The 15944-nt window shown below is 38.7% G+C and overlaps 1 protein-coding gene across 1 annotated transcript in view; it reads left to right on the forward strand.

Moving 5' to 3' along the window:
• Positions 1-15944, forward strand: part of LOC115191022 (ciliary neurotrophic factor receptor subunit alpha) — a 489986-nt gene that overhangs the window by 247283 nt on the left and 226759 nt on the right. Inside the window, exon 3 of the mRNA XM_029749023.1 lies at positions 3220-3453. Coding sequence (XP_029604883.1) covers positions 3220-3453 — 234 coding nt within the window. The remainder of the gene's footprint in view (positions 1-3219; positions 3454-15944) is intronic.

The following is a 15944-nucleotide window of genomic DNA, read 5'->3' on the forward strand; positions in this document are numbered from 1 at the left end:
ATCCTCGTGTGTGATAGTTTTGGCCTGCCCCGCTAACGACTGCCTCTCAGATAGAGTTCAGTGTGTCAAATCGGAGGGCCTGTTGTCCGGACCTCTGGCAGTCTCTATGGGGGTGCCACAGGGTTCAATTCTTGGGCCGACTCTCTTCTCTCTATACATCAATGATGTCACTCTTGCTGCTGGTGATTCTCTGATCCACCTCTACGCAGATGACACCATTCTATATACTTCTGGCCCTTCTTTGGACACTGTGTTAACTAACCTCCAGACGAGCTTCAATGACATACAACATTCCTTCCGTGGCCTCCAACTGCTCTTAAACGCTAGTAAAACTAAATGCATGCTTTTCAACCGTTCGCTGCTCGCACCCGCCCGCCCGTCCAGCATCACTACACTGGACGGTTCTGACTTAGAATATGTGGACAACTACAAATACCTAGGTGTCTGGTTAGACTGTAAACTCTCCTTCCAGACTCACATTAAGCATCTCCAATCCAAAAATATATCTAGAATCGGCTTCCTATTTCGCAACAAAGCATCCTTCACTCATGTTGCCAAACACCCTCGTAAAACTGACCATCCTACCGATCCTCGACTTTGGCGATGTCATTTACAAAATAGCCACCAACACTCTACTCAGCAAACTGGATGTAGTCTATCGCAGTGCCATCCGTTTTGTCACCAAAGCCCCATATACTACCCACCACTGCAACCTGTATGCTCTCGTTGGCTGGCTCTCGCTTAATACTCATCGCCAAACCCATTGGCTCCAGGTCATCTACCAGTCTCTGCTAGGTAAAGCCCTGCCTTATCTCAGCTCACTGGTCACCATAGCAGCACCCACCCGTAGCACGTATATCTCACTGGTCACCCCCAAAGCCAATTCCTCCTTTGGTCGCCTTTCCTTCTAGTTGTTTGCTGCCAATGATTGGAACGAACTGCAAAAATCTCTGAAGCTGGAGACATATATCTCCCTCACTAGCTTTAAGCTCCAGCTGTGAGAGCAGCTCACAGATCACTGCACCTGTACATAGCCCATCTGTAAATAGCCCATCCAATCTACCTCATCCCCATACTGTATTTATTTATTTATCTTTCTCCTTTGCACCCCAGTATCTCTACTTGCACATTCATCTTCTGTACATCCTACCATTCATGTGTTTAATTGCTATATTGTAATGATTTCGCCAGCATGGCCTATTTATTGCCTTACCTCCCTCTTCCTACCTCATTTGCACATACTGTAAATATACTTTTTCTACTATATTATTGACTGTATGTTTGTTTATTCCATGTGTAAATCTGTGTTGTTGTATGTGTCGAACTGCTTTGCTTTATCTTGGCCAGGTCGCAGTTGCAAATGAGAACATGTTCTCAACTAGCCTACCTGGCTAAATAAAGGTGAAATTAATAAATAAAATAATAATACAAATAAAAAAATTACACCATTTGCCTATTCCCTGCCTGTACTTTAGCCTATCGTATTTCCTGTTATGAACCTATTGCCTGATCTCCCAGACGACGTTACTAGCCTTTTCCCTGCCTGTACTGTTGCCCTTTTGGACCCCCAGTGTATGACTTTCTGCCTGATCCTGGACCCAGCTACCTTCCTCCCCCTTGTGTATGTCCTTCTGCCTGCCCCTGGACCCAGCTACCTGCTTCCTCCTGTGTATGACCTTCTGCCTGCCCCTGGACCCAGCTACCTGCCTCCTCCTGTGTATGACCTTCTGCCTGTCCCTGGACCCAGCTACCTGCCTCCTCCTGTGTATGACCTTCTGCCTGCCCCTGGACCCAGCTACCTGCCTCCTCCTGTGTATGACCTTCTGCCTGCCCCTGGACCCAGCTACCTGCCTCCTCCTGTGTATGACCTTCTGCCTGCCCCTGGACCCAGCTACCTGCCTCCTGTGTATGACCTTCTGCCTGCCCCTGGACCCAGCTACCTGCCTCCTCCTGTGTATGACCTTCTACCTGCCCCTGGACCCAGCTACCTGCTCCTGGACCCAGCTACCTGCCCCTGGACCCAGCTACCTGCCTCCCCCTGTGTATGACCTTCTGCCTGTCCCTGGACTCAGCTACCTGCCTCCTCCTGTGGTCCTTTACAATAAACACCTGCGCTTGAAACCATCTATCTGTCTCCCATCTTGTTCATTACAGAAGAGGGTACCTAGATGTCTGGTTAGACTGAAACCATCTCTCTGTCTCCCATCTTGTTCATTACACATACATCTCTGACACAGACATTTACCCCACATTCAGAACAAATTCAATAAAGCGTGCAGTATTAAATAGAGCCATTACTGCGTGAAACTCCATTCCATCTCATATTGCTCAAATGAACAGCAAACCTGGTTTCAAAGACCTTATAAAGCAACGCCTCACAGCACAACGCCTCTATCCTATTTGACATAGATAGATTGTGTGTTTATTGATATGTAGGCTACTGTATATGTGCTTTTTGTATTTGTATTTTTATGTAGTTCTGTCCTTTAGCTGTTCTTGTCTATTAATGTTCTGTATTATGTCATGTTGCATGTTTTTTGTGTGGACCCCAGGAAGAGCAGCTGATGCTAATGAGCTAATGGGGATCTGAATATAATACCAAACACCAAATACATAGGAATACACCGAGACACAGTAATACACAGTAATACACCGAGACACAGTAATACACAGTAATACACAGTAATACACAGAGACACAGTAATACACGGTAATACACAGATACACAGTAATACACAGTAATACACGGTAATACACGGTAATACACAGAGATACAGTAATACACAGAGACACAGTAATACACAGTAATACACCGAGACACAGTAATACACAGTAATACACAGAGACACAGTAATACACGGTAATACACAGATACACAGTAATACACGGTAATACACGGTAATACACAGAGATACAGTAATACACAGAGACACAGTAATACACATGTTGGTGATGTTTTAGTTGTTTACTGTGTTGTGGCGCTTCAGGGGGTGTATTGCGTCTTATGTTGACATTATCAGTCCCATGTTCAGTATGGGTGGTGACGTGACCGTGCAGTGTGTTGTAGTAACAGCGTAGTAACAGCGTAGTAACAGTGTAGTAACAGCGTAGTAACTGCGTAGTAACTGCGTAGTAAATGCGTAGTAAATGCGTAGTAACTGCGTAGTAACTGCGTAGTAACTGCGTAGTAACAGTACCCTGCTCCTCTCTCCTCTCTAGGAGCCAGTATTCAGTATGAGCGTATGGGAGGAGACGTGACCATGCAGTGTGGCTCTCTGGACAGCGAGGCTAGCGTGACGTGGAAGGTAAACGGGACGGACGTGAAGGCACGCCACCGGGAGGAGGGGTCTAGACTCATACTGATGGAGGTGGACCTCTCTAACAACGGACTCTACACCTGCTTCCAGAACCCCAACGGAGAACGACGGGACCAAATCAACCTTCGTATCGGAAGTGAGTTCTGATAATGATCATATCCCTCTCTCTCTTCCTCCCTCTTCTCCCATCTCTGTCTATTTTTAGTTCTTTACGTCACCCTCTTCCTTGACCACATTCTCTCGCCCTAGTAAAACCTCAACCTACATGAAGGTAACAGCGCTGCCCCTAGTGGCCTGTTTCCATATCTCCTGAAATCCTCAGACATGAATGGATGTCGGATACTGACTTGTATCACGGTTGACCTGGCTTTTTTTTAACTAAAGTAGTGCACTGGGCCTTTACTTACAATATATAAACTGGTATATAGATTGGTATATAGAATGATATATAGACTGGTAAATAGACTGGTAAATAGACTAATATATAGACTGGTATATAGACTGGTATATAGACTAATATATAGACTGGTAAATAGACTGGTAAATAGACTGGTAAATAGACTGGTAAATAGACTGGTATATAGACTAATATATAGACTGGTATATAGACTGGTAAATAGACTGGTATATAGACTGGTAAATAGACTGGTATATAGACTAATATATAGACTGGTATATAGACTGGTATATAGACTGGTAAATAGACTGGTATATAGACTAATATATAGACTGGTATATAGACTAATATGTAGACTGGTATATAGACTGGTATATAGACTGGCATACAGACTAATATATAGACTGGTATATAGACTGGTATATAGACTGGTATATAGACTGGTATATAGACTGGTAAATAGACTGGTATATAGACTAATATATAGACTGGTATATAGACTGGTATATAGACTGGTAAATAGACTGGTATATAGACTAATATATAGACTGGTATATAGACTGGTATATAGACTAATATATAGACTGGTAAATAGACTGGTAAATAGACTGGTAAATAGACTGGTAAATAGACTGGTATATAGACTGGTATATAGACTAATATATAGACTGGTAAATAGACTGGTATATCGACTAATATATAGACTGGTATATAGACTGGTATATAGACTGGTAAATAGACTGGTATATAGACTAATATATAGACTGGTATATAGACTAATATGTAGACTGGTATATAGACTGGTATATAGACTGGTATACAGACTAATATATAGACTGGTATATAGACTGGTATATAGACTGGTATATAGACTGGTATATAGACTGGTAAATAGACTGGTATATAGACTAATATATAGACTGGTATATAGACTGGTATATAGACTGGTAAATAGACTGGTATATAGACTAATATATAGACTGGTATATAGACTGGTATATAGACTAATATATAGACTGGTAAATAGACTGGTAAATAGACTGGTAAATAGACTGGTAAATAGACTAATATATAGACTGGTATATAGACTGGTAAATAGACTGGTAAATAGACTGGTAAATAGACTGGTAAATAGACTAATATATAGACTGGTATATAGACTGGTAAATAGACTGGTATATAGACTGGTATATAGACTGGTATATAGACTAATATATAGACTGGTATATAGACTAATATATAGACTAATATATAGACTAATATATAGACTGGTATATAGACTGGTATATAGACTGGTATATAGACTAATATATAGACTGGTATATAGACTGGTATATAGACTAATATATAGACTGGTAAATAGACTGGTAAATAGACTGGTAAATAGACTGGTATATAGACTAATATATAGACTGGTATATAGACTGGTAAATAGACTGGTATATAGACTAATATATAGACTGGTATATAGACTGGTATATAGACTGGTAAATAGACTGGTATATAGACTAATATATAGACTGGTATATAGACTAATATGTAGACTGGTATATAGACTGGTATATAGACTGGCATACAGACTAATATATAGACTGGTATATAGACTGGTATATAGACTGGTATATAGACTGGTATATAGACTGGTAAATAGACTGGTATATAGACTAATATATAGACTGGTATATAGACTGGTATATAGACTGGTAAATAGACTGGTATATAGACTAATATATAGACTGGTATATAGACTGGTATATAGACTAATATATAGACTGGTAAATAGACTGGTAAATAGACTGGTAAATAGACTGGTATATAGACTGGTATATAGACTAATATATAGACTGGTAAATAGACTGGTATATCGACTAATATATAGACTGGTATATAGACTGGTATATAGACTGGTAAATAGACTGGTATATAGACTAATATATAGACTGGTATATAGACTAATATGTAGACTGGTATATAGACTGGTATATAGACTGGTATACAGACTAATATATAGACTGGTATATAGACTGGTATATAGACTGGTATATAGACTGGTATATAGACTGGTAAATAGACTGGTATATAGACTGGTATATAGACTGGTATATAGACTGGTAAATAGACTGGTATATAGACTAATATATAGACTGGTATATAGACTGGTATATAGACTAATATATAGACTGGTAAATAGACTGGTAAATAGACTGGTAAATAGACTGGTAAATAGACTAATATATAGACTGGTATATAGACTGGTAAATAGACTGGTAAATAGACTGGTAAATAGACTGGTAAATAGACTAATATATAGACTGGTATATAGACTGGTAAATAGACTGGTATATAGACTGGTATATAGACTGGTATATAGACTAATATATAGACTGGTATATAGACTAATATATAGACTAATATATAGACTAATATATAGACTGGTATATAGACTGGTATATAGACTGGTATATAGACTAATATATAGACTGGTATATAGACTGGTATATAGACTGGTATATAGACTAATATATAGACTGCTATATAGACTGGTATATAGACTAATATAGCCGTCTGTAAAAACAACATCTGCCAACTCCCCCACCCAAACATCGTGGCTATGGTGACAGGATAGGCCAGTGTGTGTGTGACAGTGCTGAGAGGAGAAATCAGAGATGTGTGTGTGTGTGTGTGTGACAGGCCAGTGTGTGTGTGTGACAGGCCAGTGTGTGTGTCTTTGTGTGTGACAGTGCTGACAGTGTATTGTGCATTACTTTTAACCAGGGCTCATAGGGTGTGTGTGTGTGTGTGTGTGTGTGACAGGCCAGTGTGTGTGTCTCTGTGTGTTGACAGTGCTGACAGTGTCTAGTGCACTACTTTTAACCAGGGCCCATAGGCTGTGTGATGCTCATGTCTCTCCGGTCAGAGGTAGTGGATCATAAAGGTAACAGGGTCCCTAGCAGGAAGGGGAATAGAAAGGTAACAGGGTCCCTAGTAGGAAGGGGCATAGAAAGGTAACAGGGTCCCTAGCAGGAAGGGGCATAGAAAGGTAACAGGGAAGCGTCTAGTAGGAAGGGGGATAGAAAGGTAACAGGGTCCCTAGTAGGAAGGGGAATATAAAGGTAACAGGGAAGCGTCTAGTAGGAAGGGGAATATAAAGGTAACAGGGAAGCGTCCCTAGCAGGAAGGGGAATATAAAGGTAACAGGGTCCCTAGTAGGAAGGGGAATATAAAGGTAACAGGGTCCCTAGTAGGAAGGGGAATATAAAGGTAACAGGGTCCCTAGTAGGAAGGGGCATAGAAAGGTAACAGGGTCCCTAGTAGGAAGGGGAATATAAAGGTAACAGGGAAGCGTCCCTAGTAGGAAGGGGAATATAAAGGTAACAGGGTCCCTAGTAGGAAGGGGGATATAAAGGTAACAGGGTCCCTAGCAGGAAGGGGAATATAAAGGTAACAGGGTCCCTAGTAGGAAGGGGAATATAAAGGTAACAGGGTCCCTAGCAGGAAGGGGAATATAAAGGTAACAGGGTCCCTAGTAGGAAGGGGAATATAAAGGTAACAGGGTCCCTAGTAGGAAGGGGAATATAAAGGTAACAGGGAAGCGTCCCTAGTAGGAAGGGGAATATAAAGGTAACAGGGTCCCTAGTAGGAAGGGGGATATAAAGGTAACAGGGTCCCTAGCAGGAAGGGGAATATAAAGGTAACAGGGTCCCTAGTAGGAAGGGGAATATAAAGGTAACAGGGTCCCTAGCAGGAAGGGGAATATAAAGGTAACAGGGTCCCTAGTAGGAAGGGGAATATAAAGGTAACAGGGTCCCTAGTAGGAAGGGGAATATAAAGGTAACAGGGAAGCGTCCCTAGTAGGAAGGGGAATATAAAGGTAACAGGGTCCCTAGTAGGAAGGGGGATATAAAGGTAACAGGGTCCCTAGCAGGAAGGGGAATATAAAGGTAACAGGGTCCCTAGCAGGAAGGGGAATATAAAGGTAACAGGGTCCCTAGCAGGAAGGGGAATATAAAGGTAACAGGGAAGCGTCTAGTAGGAAGGGGAATATAAAGGTAACAGGGAAGCGTCCCTAGTAGGAAGGGGAATATAAAGGTAACAGGGTCCCTAGTAGGAAGGGGGATAGAAAGGTAACAGGGTCCCTAGCAGGAAGGGGAATATAAAGGTAACAGGGAAGCGTCCCTAGCAGGAAGGGGGATAGAAAGGTAACAGGGTCCCTAGCAGGAAGGGGGATATAAAGGTAACAGGGTCCCTAGTAGGAAGGGGCATAGAAAGGTAACAGGGTCCCTAGCAGGAAGGGGGATATAAAGGTAACAGGAAGCGTCCCTAGTAGGAAGGGGGATAGTACTGTATCATTGCTTATTACATTTCACAGGTTATTCGCCACAGCACTCGATACAACAGGTGTACAACAGTACAGTGAAATTCTTACATTGAGAGCTCCAATGGTCCAGTGAAAACAATAATACAAATAATGTAGATAATAATCACAATAATATAGATAATAACAATAAATATAATATAGATAATAATAATAATAATAATAATATAGATAATAATAATAATATAGATAATAATACTAATAATATAGATAATAATACTAATAATATAGATAATCATCACAATAATATAGATAATAACAATAATAATAATAATAATAATAATATAGATAATAATAATAATATAGCTAATAATAATAATAATAATATAGATAATATAGATACTAATAATATAGATAATAAAAATAATAATATAGGTAATAATACAAATAATATATATATATATAATAATAATAATATAGATAATAATAGTAATAATTTAGGTAATAATACTAATTATATATAAAATAATAATAATATAGATAATACTAATAATATAGACAACAATAAAAATAATATTGGTAATACTACTACTAATAATAATAATAATAATAATAATATAGATAATAATAAAAATATAGATATTAATAATAATATTGATAACAATAATAATAATATAGATAATAATAAAAATATAGATAACAATAATTATAATATAGATAATACTAATAATATAATAATAATAATAATAATATAGGTAATAATATAATAATAATAATAATATAGATAATAATATAGATAATAATAACACTAATATAGGTAATAATACTAATAATATATAACAATAATCAAGTTAACATAGATAATAATTATAATAACAATAATAATAATAATAATATAGATAATAATAATAAAATAGATAATAATAATAATAATATAGATAATATAGATACTAATAATATAGATAATAAAAATAATAATATAGGTAATAATACAAATAATATATATATATATAATAATAATAATATAGATAATAATAGTAATAATTTAGGTAATAATACTAATTATACATAAAATAATAATAATATAGATAATACTAATAATATAGACAACAATAAAAATAATATTGGTAATACTACTAATAATATAATAATAATAATAATAATAATAATAATAATAATAATATAGATAATAATAAAAATATAGATAATAATAATAATATTGATAACAATAATAATAATATAGATAATAATAAAAATATAGATAACAATAATTATAATATAGATAATACTAATAATATAATAATAATAATAATAATAATATAGGTACTAATATAATAATAATAATAATAATAATATAGATAATAATATAGATAATAATAACACTAATATAGGTATTAATACTAATAATATATAACAATAATCAAGTTAACATAGATAATAATTATAATATAGATAATAATACTAATAATATAGATAATAATAATAATAATAATAATATAGGTAGTAATAATAATAATACAGATGAATATACTTGTAATATAGATAATACTAATAATATAGATAATAATAATAATATAGATAATAATAATAATATAGGTAATAATATAGATAATAATAATAATAATAATAATAATAATAATAAAATTGATAATACAGATACTACTAATAATAATAATAGTAATAATACAATTGATAATAATAATATTTGTCACGTCCTGACCAGCAGAGGGAGTAGGGGGTGTAGTATTTTGGTCAGGACGTGGCAGAAGTCTGTATGTGTTGTCTAGTATGTCTGTTTCTGTGTTAGTCTTGTGACTCCTGATCAGGAACAGCTGGGGATCGTTGTTCCTGATTGGGAGTCATATATTTAGGAGTATGTTTGTCACTTGGGTTTGTGGGTGGTTGTGCTAACACTGCTAGTCCTTTTGTTTCTAGTAAGCCTGTTAGCCTGTCGTGAGTTCTGTGTTTCTTGTTTTGCCTGTGTGAGCCTGACAAGACTGTTTTGTTGTTCGTGCATTTTTCGGTTTGTTATTTTGGTGTTCTCTTTATTTAAAAATAAATAACAAGATGAGCATCCACATTCCGCCTGCAGTTTGGTCCATTCAACACGGCTTCAACAATTATGACAATATTAAAAAATGAAGAATTTCAATAATAATAATATTGATAAAAGTAATATAGAAATATATATATATATATATAATAAAGCTATTAATAACATAGATAGTAATATAATATATAATAAAATAAAAAACACAGAGCTATGATGAGAGTTAAAGAAACACGAGAATACAAGTATACAAAGGGTTACTGGAGTGGTTGTATATACAGGTCAGTACCTTATTCAATGTCCAGGGGTCCTGGAGTGGTTGTATAGACAGGTCAGTACCTTATTCAATGTCCAGGGGTCCTGGAGTGGTTGTATAGACAAGTCAGTACCTTATTCAATGTCCAGGGGTCCTGGAGTGGTTGTATATACAGGTCAGTACCTTATTCAATGTCCAGGGGTCCTGGAGTGGTTGTATAGACAGGTCAGTACCTTATTCAATGTCCAGGGGTCCTGGAGTGGTTGTATAGACAGGTCAGTACCTTATTCAATGTCCAGGGGTCCTGGAGTGGTTGTATAGACAGGTCAGTACCTTATTCAATGTCCAGGGGTCCTGGAGTGGTTGTATATACAGGTCAGTACCTTATTCAATGTCCAGGGGTCCTGGAGTGGTTGTATATACAGGTCAGTACCTTATTCAATGTCCAGGGGTCCTGGAGTGGTTGGTTATACAGGTCAGTACCTTATTCAATGTCCAGGGGTCCTGGAGTGGTTGTATATACAGGTCAGTACCTTATTCAATGTCCAGGGGTCCTGGAGTGGTTGGTTATACAGGTCAGTACCTTATTCAATGTCCAGGGGTCCTGGAGTGGTTGTATATACAGGTCAGTACCTTATTCAATGTCCAGGGGTCCTGGAGTGGTTGTATATACAGGACGGTGTGGATAGTCTGTGGGAGAGGGAGAGCAGTAGTTATTACAGTTGTATGGCAATTGGATAGAAGTTGTTTAGGAGTCTGTTGGTCTGAGTCTTGATGCACCGGTACCACCTGACAGACGGGAGCATGGAGAACAGTGAATGTATCGGGCAGCTGAAGTCTTTGTGCATTCCCTTCCTGTTTCCTGTAGTCCACGATCAGCTCATTGGTCTTACTGACGTTGAGGTAGAGGTTGTTGTCCTGGCACCACACTGCCAGGTCTCTGATCTCCTCCCTGTAGGCTTTCGGCCAGTCAGATAGTCCAGGATCCAGTTGCAGAGGAAGGTTTTCATTCCCAACGTCCTGAGTTTAGTGATGAGCTTGGAGGGGACTATGGTGTTAAACGCTGATTTGTAGTCTATGAACAGTATTCCCTTTGGCCAGGTGTGAGAGGGCAGTGTGGAGTGCAATTGAGATTGCACCATCTGTAGATCTGTTGGGGAGGTATGCAAATTAAAGGCGTCTGGGATGATGGAGTTGATGTGTTCCATAACCAGCCTCTTAAAGCACTTCATGATTACAGATGTGAGCGCTACAGGGCGGTAGTCATTCTGGCATGACGCCTTAGAGTTCTTGGGAACAGGAATGATGGTGGTCAGCTTGAGACATGTGGGGATTACAGACTGGGACAAGGAGAGGTTGAAAATGACCACGAAGATGCCAGATGGTATGCGCATGCTCTGAGAACACGGCCTGGAAAGTCCTAATGTCTAGCTGGATGGTCTAATGTCTAGCTGGATTGTCCTAATGTCTAGCTGGATGTCCTAATGTCTAGCTGGATGTCCTAATGTCTAGCTGGATGTCCTAATGTCTAGCTGGATGTCCTAATGTCCAGCTGGATGTCCTAATGTCCACCCGGATGTCCTAATGTCCAGCCGGATGTCCTAATGTCCAGCTGGATGTCCTAATGTCTAGCTGGATGTCCTAATGTCCAGCTGGATGTCCTAATATCTAGCTGGATGTCCTAATGTCCACCTGGATGTCCTAATGTCTAGCTGGATGTCCTAATGTCTAGCTGGATGTCTTAATGTCTAGCTGGAGGTCCTAATGTCCAGCTGGATGTCCTAATGTCTAGCTGGATGTCCTAATGTCTAGCTGGATGTCCTAATGTCTAGCTGGATGTCCTAATGTCCAGCTGGATGTCCTTAAAGTTGTCTCTGGAAATAGATAGTCAGTAAACACACAATACATCTACCTAGTGCTGTGATTACACTATATCAACCTAGTGCTGTGATCACACTATATCTACCTAGTGCTGTGTTCACACTTCCCTTACTCCACACAGAGCCAGTAACTCTGTGTAATTACTTTACCACAGCTTCAAACACACACACGCCTTAGCTTGAAACCATGAATAAAGGGTGTAAAGAGTGTTTAGAGTTTATATTGTTGAGAAAGCGTTGAATGATATACGGTTTGATTTCCTCTCCTGTCAGAGTCTGAAAAAGTTATGTCTGTGCTATATCATATCTGACAAAATATTTAATATCGCTGACATTAACAGCCTTCCTTTCAACTGGCTGATATTAACAGCCTTTCTTTAAACTGGCTGATATTAACAGCATTCCTTTCAACTGGCTGATATTAACAGCCTTCCATTCAACTGGCTGATATTAACAGCCTTCCTTTCAACTGGCTGATATTAACAGCCTTCCTTTCAACTAGCTGATATTAACAGCCTTCCTTTCAACTGGCTGATATTAACAGCCTTCCTTTCAACTGGCTGATATTAACAGCCTTCCTTTAAACTAGCTAATATTAACGCCCATCTTTTAAACTAGCTGACATTAACAGCCTTCCTTTCTACTTGCAAACATGAAGGGAACATTTTGGCATTTGCTGTATGATCGATGACAAACTCCATATTGCAAATGTACGGTCCTTTACTAGACGTCCGCGAATGTTTGTAAAATTTGCGGCGGCGGCGGGCCATGCACCGGGGCCAGATCTTCCAGGAAGTCATCGAACGAAGTCTCTCGGACATTCGGTTTCCGTTTTATAAAATTTTCATTTTTCCGCTGTCCCGGAAAATACCACCAGATGGCGAATGTAATCTTATTGCAAATGTACAAAACATCACCAATCACGACGTGGCCTTTTGTCCTAAACAGAAAAGACTTCAAAGACGAAACTTGGTGAGCATAGGTTTGGCATAACGGGCAGTTGGCAGTTGGCAGTTGGCAATACTTTCATATTGCATTTGGACATTTCTTATGGCATTTGGCAATGGTTCACTGAATTTTGACTTTTGACTTGCTATGAAATCATATTGCAAATGGACAAAACATATGCCTTATGGACAAGTAAACAAAAAAAGAATTATGACAATAAAATAAGACAAAAGTATGTTCATACGGTTCTTATACATGTATAATTGACCAAAAAATGTAAATAATTTTTAGAAACGGTCCAGAAAGCACTTTTTTAAGGGGGTGATAAGTTTTTTTTTTTAAATTTAAAATTTTCAAAATTTTACTCTTGGGTCTTGACTTGTATTACATTTGCAATAAGAACATTTACGGTGGAGCGCGCTCGCCATCTATTGGATTTTTGCTGTGTGACACTTGACATTTGCAATTGGGCATTTGCAATCAGTTTTGAATGAAACAACGTCCATTTGAGTGGTATTGTACATCGTGTATATGTTTCGTACAATGCCAATAAGATCCAATTCATTTTTGTCCATTTCAGGGGGGGTGTTCCCTTACTGACATTAACCTGTCTGGGGTATGTGGGACGATTTCGTCCCACCTACGTAACAGCTACTGATATTCCAGTGGCGCGATTTTTGAATCGTTAGAAATACTATTACTTCAATTTCTCAAACATATGACTATTTCACAGCTATTTAAAGACAAGAATCTCGTTAATCTAACCCCACTGTCCGATTTCAAAAAGGCTTTACAACGAAAGCAAAACATTAGATTATGTCAGCAGAGTGCCCAGCCAGAAAAAATCAGACAGCCATTTTTCAAGCTAGCATATCATGTCACATAAACCCAAACCACAGCTAAATGCAGCACTAACCTTTGATGATCTTCATCAGATGACACACCTAGGACATTGTGTTATACAATACATGCATGTCTGTTCAATCAAGTTCATATTTATATCAAAAAACAGCTTTTTGCATTAGCATGTGACGTTCAGAAAACGCATAACCCCCGGCAAACTTCCGTTGAATTTACTAACAGTTTGCTAAATTACTCACGATAAACGTTCACAAAAAGCATAACAATTATTTTAAGAATTATAGATACATTACTCCTCTATGCACTCGATATGTCCGATTTTAAAATAGCTTTTCGGATGAAGCACATTTTGCAATAATCTAAGTACATAGCCCGGCATTACAGGGCTAGCTATTTAGATACCCACCCAGGTCAGCATCCACCAAAATCACATTTCCTATAAGAAAAATGTTCTTACCTTGCTTGTTCTTCATCAGAATACACTGCCAGGACTTCTACTTCAATAACAAATGTTGGTTTGGTCCCAAATAATCCATCGTTATATCCAAACAGCGACGTTTTGTTCGTGAGTTCTAGAATGCTTCTTCCCGGTTTCGCGCATGGCGCATTGGCGTGTCAAAAATGTCTAAATATTCCATTACCGTACTTCGAAGCATGTCAACCGCTGTTTAAAACCAATTTTTATGCCATTTATGTCGTAGAGAAGTGATAATATTCCGACCGGGAGTATGCATTGAGCCTAAACAGCCGAATAAAATTTCTCCTCAGAAGCGACTCATGCACGCGCATCATTCAAAGGTCCTCGGAGCATCCACTTACAAAAGGCGATAATATGTTTCAACCTGAGGCTCCCTCGTAAACCTTCAGTTATTTCGCGGGCTCTGAGAGCCTATTGGAGCCCTGGGAATTGTCACGTTACAGCTAAGATCCTTACTTTTCAATAAAAAGATGCAAGACGCACGACTCCTTGTCAGACAGGGTACTTCCTGCTTGAAACCTTGTCAGGTTTTTGCCTGCCATAGGAGTTCTGTTATACTCACAGACACCATTCAAACAGTTTTAGAAAATTCAGAGTGTTTTCTATCCAAACCTGAACAATAATATGCATATTCTAGCTTCTGAGTTGGTGTAGGAGGCAGTTAAAAATGGGAACATATTTTTCCAAAATTCTCAATACTGCCCCCTAGCCCAGACAGGTTAATGGCCTTCCTTTAAACTAGCTGACATTAACGGCCTTCCTTTCAACTTGCTGACAGCCACTTAATATCACGTATCAAGAAGGAGGAGCTGGAGAGGACAACGGCTGAACGGGTCTGTCTGAGTTTGGCTGAACTAAAGAGCTTTTGACCAGAACCTTATAGGAGAGTGCATGGGGTGTAATTTGGGATGCAGCGTGTGGCTGCTGCTGTGAAGGAGGAAATGATGGGTATGGGTTTATTTTTATGGGTTTGACACAGTGGGAGGATGCATGGGGTTTGGTTATGACGAATTGTTAGACTGAAAATGTGGAAACTTGTGGATGTGGGTTTGGGGTTTGGGACGAGAGAAAGAAAGAGAGAAGGGTAGAGAGAGAGACAGAGAGACTGAGAGATTGAGAGACCGAGAAAGATAGAGGAAAGGGTAGCGCGAGAGACAGAAAGAAAGAGATAATGAGATAAGTGGTGTGGCTAAGTGGCTGATTAATGTAGCATGGTCTCTATCCCACAGACTGGGAGAGACTGTCACAACCTTCGTCAGAGCTACGATGGGCTGGAACCATGAGAGGGGGGCAGAGAGGGAGGGAGGGGAAAGGGAGGGGGTGGAGAGAGTGAGGGAGGGTAGAGAGTGTGAGCGAGGGATGAGAGAATGAGGGAGGGCAGAGAAAGTGAGGGAGGAGAGGTAAGGGTGGGAGTAGAGAGTGGGGGAGGGAGGAGAGGGTGC

This window comes from Salmo trutta, unplaced genomic scaffold, assembly GCF_901001165.1.
Source record: "Salmo trutta unplaced genomic scaffold, fSalTru1.1, whole genome shotgun sequence".
Lineage (NCBI taxonomy): Eukaryota > Metazoa > Chordata > Actinopteri > Salmoniformes > Salmonidae > Salmo > Salmo trutta.